General features: G+C 39.9%; 2 protein-coding genes across 6 annotated transcripts in view; one reads left to right on the forward strand and one right to left on the reverse strand.

Moving 5' to 3' along the window:
- LOC6581240 overlaps positions 1-11 on the forward strand; it is a 14,749-nt gene extending 14,738 nt beyond the window's left edge. For all 5 annotated transcript variants that reach the window (XM_032731900.2, XM_044010109.1, XM_044010110.1 and 2 more), the window contains one exon: positions 1-11. This exon is cut by the window's left edge. The gene's annotated coding sequence lies outside the window, so the exon portion shown is untranslated.
- Positions 12-1,394: 1,383 nt separating this feature from the next.
- On the reverse strand, positions 1,395-4,489 carry LOC6581241 (wolframin). Its single transcript, XM_002006947.4, has 4 exons — positions 4,182-4,489; positions 4,008-4,106; positions 2,375-3,957; positions 1,395-2,320 (listed from the first exon to the last, which is right to left on the reverse strand). Exons 1-4 carry the CDS (start codon positions 4,243-4,245, stop codon positions 1,445-1,447), a joined length of 2,622 nt encoding a protein of 873 aa, XP_002006983.1. The 5' UTR covers positions 4,246-4,489; the 3' UTR covers positions 1,395-1,444.
- Between the last annotated feature and the right edge of the window lie 2,766 nt (positions 4,490-7,255).

Genomic DNA, 7,255 nt, shown 5'->3' on the forward strand with positions numbered 1-7,255 from the left:
TATTACTATAATTAGTTTATTATATATGAACGTGCAGCGGGTAAATTTGTTGAAATATTTATTAACGTCTATCTATAAAAACTGAAAAGATAGAAATGCAAAAACAAACAAAAACTGTTTGCAGCTTACATTTATTTTTAATTACATTCTAAGCCAAGCAAGTTGTATAAACTTTTGTTAAATATATACTAAGTAAACCGTACGGTCTAAACTTAAATCCAAAAAATAAAAAATAGAGTAATATATACAATACACTCACACACACATACATATACATACATACGTACTCATTGCATGCGCAACATTCCGCCATGATACAAGAAAAATTCTTTCAAACCCCAAAAAGCCCATTTATGCTGTACATACAAAAGAAACAAAAACACAAAGAAAATCAAGTTAATACTGTTACGTTTTACGCATACAAACATCTCAGATTTTAGCTTTAAACGCTGTAAAAAAAAAAAAACAAAATTCAAAATAATTTCAAAAGCAAATGTAAAATCAACTGCAAATGCAAAAGCAAATGCAAATTTATGAAAAGTAAATGAAAAGTGTCTTAGTCGCTATTAACATAAAAATATTAAAACAAGCAGAAACGCATCAAAAAAGCAAGGAAAAAAAATATGTAAAATACAATTTACAGAGAGCCCTTAATTATTTATATATATACTTACATATATATATATATATAAAACACAAATACAATAAATCTAAAATTAATTAAGTTGTTAACGCTTATGTTTTGCAAAGGTAAATTTTTAAATTTTATAAAACCTAAAAAATATGATAAATAGTTGATAAATTATAAAAGAGAAAAAGTGGAATAAAAATTAAAAAATGGGTACCTAGAGCATAAAGAGCAGCAACAAATAACATATTTAAAGAACCACAAGCTAAATATTATATTATTAGCAATTATATATGTAAATATATATGCATCTACTCTCATGCATATATGCATATGTATATATATATATATAGAAGCTACAGCGTGCCGCATGCACAGTTAATACAATATATATACATACGAATATATATGTATATAAATATGTAGCTATATATATATATATATATATATAATAAAAGAAACAAATTAAATAACAATAAAGAATTATATTGCATATTGTACAAAGTCGTTTGCATTAAATTACTCCTACAGTACATATACATACGTAGAACTAGTCGACAGTATCTGACTAGCAGATACCCTGCCAAGACTAATGTATACACATGTGCGTATTATAGTCCAATACAAACCGATTCACAAATCTCGTTCCATTAGACATTGATCTGTCTTCAACCATCCATCGACATCTCTTCAATTCAACCAAGTTCTCAGCACGTTCAGCAAATTGCACTTGAGTGGTGCCCAGCATAATAATAGCCAAGTCAAATAACAGTAAAACATAGTTTTTAATTAATATTAATATGGCTATTGGTGTATCTATTTAAATGTTATCAATGGACTCAATAGGGCATTCAACAAGTATTTTATGCCTCGCATCAGATCTTGCATGCGTGCATCCACCGGCGAAGCGACTAGCATGCGCTGTATGCTCATGCTGCCTAGATCCGCGGACTTGCAGTCCAAGCACTCGATGGCTTTCAGATTCACTTGGGGCGGCGCACTGGAACCAAGAACAAAGTGCTCGCGCACATTGTTAGCCAGCAGGCGCGAGTTGTGGAGGGTCCCATAGAATGAGATCCGATCGCCGCGATGCAGTCGTTGCGTAAAATTGCCAAAGTCATGATGCGCACGCAGCACCACATCCGATGTGGAAATGGCACGTCCCAGCAGACTGGTCGATGTCACCTGAACGAGCAGCTCGTACTCGTAGCGATTCCAACGCTCCAGCGTGCAGTGGCCCCTCTGTGCACCAAGCATCTTGATCACACGCTGCCACTCTATGCAGTCCTTCTCGTGCTGGGGATTGCATTCGAAATGCTGGGCAATGTTGTCGCCATGCACACAGCGCAACAACTGCCCCAACCATGTGGGCAGATAATTGCCAATCACATCCTCCAGTATGTTGAATACGCGAGCAATCTGAACGTGCGACACTTTACCCTCCCAAGCCACAGGCAAGCCATTGAGATGGGAGCAGCGTAGTTGGGCTTTTATTTTGTTCGGCTGATCGTGCACCGGCTGGGCGCATAGCTCATAGAAGCGTTCCCATTGCAGCGAATCGGACAGAGAGTGCATGCCCACAGTTGGGCTAGAGAGCACATTGGGCATGGCATTAAACCGAGGAGTATCCTTAAAACTGGACGTCATGTAGGGAAACACCAGCACACATGCGGTAGTGAGTCCCACCAGTAGCTGAAAACAGAAGTAGTATAAAGTATTGAAAATATTGGAGTGTTAAGTACTCACCTGCAGCATGGTGATGTACTTCTGTGTGGACCGGTTAACAGCCATAACGCAGGAGAGCAGCACCACCATGATACAGGCAACGGCCGTGGTGCCCCAGCGCAGATGCTCGCTTGTCAAGCCCAAGCTATCGATGGCAACGAAGACTGGTATCAGCAGAGCCACAATTCCAAATAGGGGCAGGAACAGAACGATGCCAGCCAGGCCGAGAGCTGCTCGCATTGCGCCAAACACTGTCGCGCTCTGGGACGTTACGATGCAAACCTGCAGCCAGCTAAGGGTAACGCAGTGTGGGATTAGGTAAGTGTAGACTCCATGCCAGCTAGAGCGTTTGGCTAGCAGGACAAGTAGGATAGGTATCAGTAGGTAGAGAGCTGTGCGGCAATTGAGGCAGAACTCAATGCCGTTGCCAATGACAAACGAGGAGAAGGTGGGTACTCGAAGATCAAGAAAGCGCCAGTGAGTGGAAACAACTTCGTCCAATTCGTACGGATACTTGGCAAGCACGTTGACGGCAAACGAAACGATTACCAGCCAGTCCGGTAGCAGCTGGGATGAGGCGTACATAAAGACGCCCAACGTGATGAATGTGTTTGCCCCCGAGATGATGGTCAGCTCGGAGTGGGGCAGCCAGGCGTCGGCGACCAGCGGATAGACAATTAAGTTACAAATGAAAGCACAAAAGAAATACAGATACGGTTTCATATTGTTGCGCAGGAAGCGCTGCTCGGAGATCTCTGCCTCGATGTTGTGATCGCCGTAGCTTAGAAATAGGCCAGACCAGATGCGGAAGTCCACAAATTGTTGTTTGGTCTTGAGCATGCGACATGTCGACCAGAGCATCACGCCCAGACTGAGATAGTAGCTAATCATCGGCAACATATGCCGTTCGCTATCTTGTACGCTGCTCCACCAGGTCAGCAGGACGAGCACGCTGCAACGTACACTCAGAGGTAGCATGGCGGGCAACGCGACGACCAGGTTGATGAATCGATGGTACAGTAGCGTAAAGAAAATCAATGGATGAAAGATCATGCGATAGAAACAGGGCACATGATCCAAGCTCTGTGGATGCGGCACGGACAACGTCAATGTCTCATTGACGCTGGGCATGCGGCCGGCGGAATAGTTTGAAGCAGCTGATACCAAATGCGCCTCGGTTATGAAACGACGCCGCTCGACATTTGTACGGCCAATGGTTGTGGCATCTTCCAAGGGTTCGCGCTCGCTCTCGCTGGTCTCCTCGTCCGTGTTGGATGAGAAAGCGTCATTGGTGCCGCGGCGTCGTCTTTTCCGTTGTAGATTATAAATGCGTCGCATTTTACGCTCCAGCTGCTTGGGTGTAATGTGCTCGTTGCCATTGGACAGGCAGGCGAAGAGCTCGCGGGCTGCTTTTCTTGCGGCGCGCTCTCCCGCCGTCATGGCCAGGCAGCGACGCACCTCTTCAGCATTTTCCGCCGTAATGCCATTGCCAGCATTGTAGCACTTTCGCAGCAGACACACTGCATCTTCATGGCCTTGCTGTGCGGCACTAACCAGCCAGTGCACCGCTTTTTGACTCTCCTGGCCATTGGCCATGTTGGGCTCTGCAATAAAGGAGTGGCAATAGCGTTCAGCCGTGCTGCATACTGCATACCTATGGCATCCTCCAGCAGTTTGCGTCCCAGATCATATTGCACCTGTGGACAGCCCTCTTCAGCAATGTGTTCCTTGAGCTTGTTTAGTGAAGCACGATCTAAGCGTAACAATGAGAGATTCACTTTTCGTATGCGAAATTGTTGCATTTTGGGTGCAGCTTGCAAGGAAATACCTTCGAGATTCCAACGCCTTCGTTTGCTGACACCTGTCGGCGCATTTTGTGTCCAGGTGGCCATCGCAGAGCAGCCTACTGCGAATTTTTTACGAGTTTATATGTAATTACGGGTTGTGGGTCGCACCAAGCCATTTGGAGTATGCTCATCGGAACGACTTGTAACAAATGAACTAAGTCAGTGGTTCATTCTTATTCGTTTGAAATACTTATCGTTCACGTTGCGGGAAGCCGAGAGCAAACCGGCAAAACGATTTTACCGTTTACAAACGGTAATATTATCGTTTTCCGTTGCACAGCTGAATATATTGTGTAATTTATTAAATACATTTAAATCAAAGCTGCCGATATCTCACTTCCATTATGTTTACAAAAACAACTGATGGCCCGATAACTGCTCGATAGCTGTGGACTATCGCTCTCTGTTCGATATGAGCAAACATCAGCTGTATTTCAGCTGTGGTATTTTTTTGTGGCGGGCTTCAGTTTGAAATATGTTTTTGCCTTTACTTAGTATTTTGAAATACGTAAGTAAGTTTTTTATTTATTTAAAAAAATTTGATTTGAGAGCATTTAGGTCATATTTATAGTTTTAAAGATACTCAATTAAAAGTAATTTAGAATATAATATTCTAAATTTGTATAGAAGGCACGGGGCTGAATAATTATGTATAATAATTATAATACTAATGCAATTCATTGTTTTATAAACCACTCTCGGATATATGTACATATATCTGTTATTATTTTACATACATATATACAGAAATATATTATTTATAGCTACCCTCAGTCACAATTGAGCCTCTCCAATTATTTAACAATTTTGCAGCGCACGCGTTCATTTGCATACAATTGCAACTGACTGACTGACTACCACCACCTTGATGATATTGGCGGCCAGCTAATGCCTTTGCACTCTTGTGCCCCGCGATGCCGCTCGAGCTACCTAGCACACCTCTTGCTTGCCCGCCGCCCCTTGACAACAGAATGAAGCTCGTGGCAGATCTTTTGGTCGCTAAGACGCTATGCAACAAGGCCAATTGGCCTTTGCCATTTGTTATATTTAAACGGTTTTCATTAACATTGCAGATACACCAGTTAGCCGTACTAGCTATATATAAATTATGACATAGTTGCTGCTACTATTACTATTCCTATTACTATATAGTATGCATAGTTAGCACATGTGAGTCGTTGTAGTTGAGCAACGAAAGACATAGACAACGAACGCGATGATAATTCACATGGGGGAAATGCATAGTATCTGGTAATGCATAGTGAACGGGGTTACGAGAGTTCAGCACAATTGAATAAGCATATGTATTGAAAGAATCTGGAGAAGGTGTTTTTGGCATTCCACTTTGAACGACGGTAATTAAAGGGGCTTATTATATACCCTATATATGAGAGACACAAAGCAAAAGCTAAGCTAAAATATGCGTATCAATATCTAATTTGTGAATTTATAACCTATGCAGCTCTATGACCTATCTGATCTGGCTAAATGCATCTGTACCAGTTGTCAGTAAACACAATCTGCTCTCAGCTCTGGCTTGATGAATTGATGTATTGGGATAGATATAACCTGTTCACTTCATGCTTCCTTTCGTTTAAGCCGAATAGTCTCAGACAATAAGGCACGCTTTTATGTTATTGTGAAATCCTATTTCAGATTTCTCATACTCCTGCTGCTAATTGTATGTGATTTCAATTTAAAAGTTAATTAAAATTTGGAATATTCACAATTAGTAAGGCTTTTCAAGCCAAAAACAGCCAATTGGATAGGCTTCATATAGAAAACGATTATATTTATTACGCGTACTCATTAAAAATAAGCGAAAAGGGTATGCTGGAATCTAGTAAATAAATTTAACTCAAAGAGACATAAGAAATAAGCTCTAGATTCAGATTATATAGAGCGTAGTCCAAGATAATTTATGCTCGATTTGATACCAAGGCAGGTGTTCAAAGCATATGTAAGTTAATAAATATCTTATATTTCATTTAATAGTTACTCACCCACGATCCGTAGTACTCCTTAGTCTTTCCCATCTGTCTCTCACTCCCAATTCTGAACGCTATTTACGCCTATGAATCATGGGTAATCCACATTAAGGAGACTTGATTGACGCACTGTTCCATATTGATTAATGATCCAAACGCCAGTCAAAAACTACGCTCACAGTAGTTGTTGTTGCCCGCATTTCATCCGGTTGAAAGGTTGAACAGGTATGTGTTTAAAAATATATCAATTATTGTGCATGTTAATTAGTTTATTCACCGCCCATTTGTTCGAACATTATCACGAACACAACACAACACAACACGACACAGCACAAAATATATAAATACTACCAAAAAAGAAACAAAACTGCCGGTTCTCAACCAAAAATGCAGCCAAACGAGCTGCAAGTAAAATATATTTTATAAAATACTAAATACAAGTTAATAAACAATGAAATATATTATAGATGCGAATTAAGTATTTAGCCGGCTATTACGTAACACTGAAATTGGATTTGAGGTGAGAATTTCAAAAATACTAATTGACGCTAACAAGTACCGCTTTTAGCTACAGATTCATATAATACCCTGAAGCAATGCAGCACAATGGGCGTGGCATTCGAAGGGTGGGCGCACGACAGTCATGCAGCAGGAAAATTTTCACGCGGCTCGTGAAAAGCATTTGAGAATAGCCTTCCGGCAATCGTGCTGCATATACAAATATATATATAGTTGTATATACATATATATAATAATAATATATACATAAAGTGCTTTATATATATATTGTAGATATGCAATTAGATATAGATGTGTATTCATTAGCTATATAAAACTTTTGTGCGTGACCAAAAAGGTCACACAATATATGTATATTTATTTATGTATATTTATTATGCTTATAGTAAATGTTTAATAGAAATATGCATTTTAATTTGTTGTTCCTTGAGAGAAAGTTTTATATTGCAAGATTATAAATTCCAGGGTTATAAATCTAATTAGTAAATAATAAAAAAAATGTGAAACAGGTGTTTTTGCTTCTTTTTTTTTCTTTATTTGAAGATATG

The sequence above is a fragment of the Drosophila mojavensis genome, unplaced genomic scaffold (genome assembly GCF_018153725.1).
Source record: "Drosophila mojavensis isolate 15081-1352.22 unplaced genomic scaffold, ASM1815372v1 contig_74, whole genome shotgun sequence".
NCBI classification, from domain to species: domain Eukaryota; kingdom Metazoa; phylum Arthropoda; class Insecta; order Diptera; family Drosophilidae; genus Drosophila; species Drosophila mojavensis.

Bases quoted from the DNA above. Each gene is read 5' to 3' on its own strand.
- LOC6581241 (XM_002006947.4), bottom strand. From the start codon at position 4,245: ATGGCCACCTGGACACAAAATGCGCCGACAGGTGTCAGCAAACGAAGG. The intron at 4,107-4,181 runs GTATTTCCTTGC...TGTTACGCTTAG, and splicing joins AAGGCGTTGGAATCTCGAAG to ATCGTGCTTCACTAAACAAG. The intron at 3,958-4,007 runs GTATGCAGTATG...CCTTTATTGCAG, and splicing joins ACTGCTGGAGGATGCCATAG to AGCCCAACATGGCCAATGGC.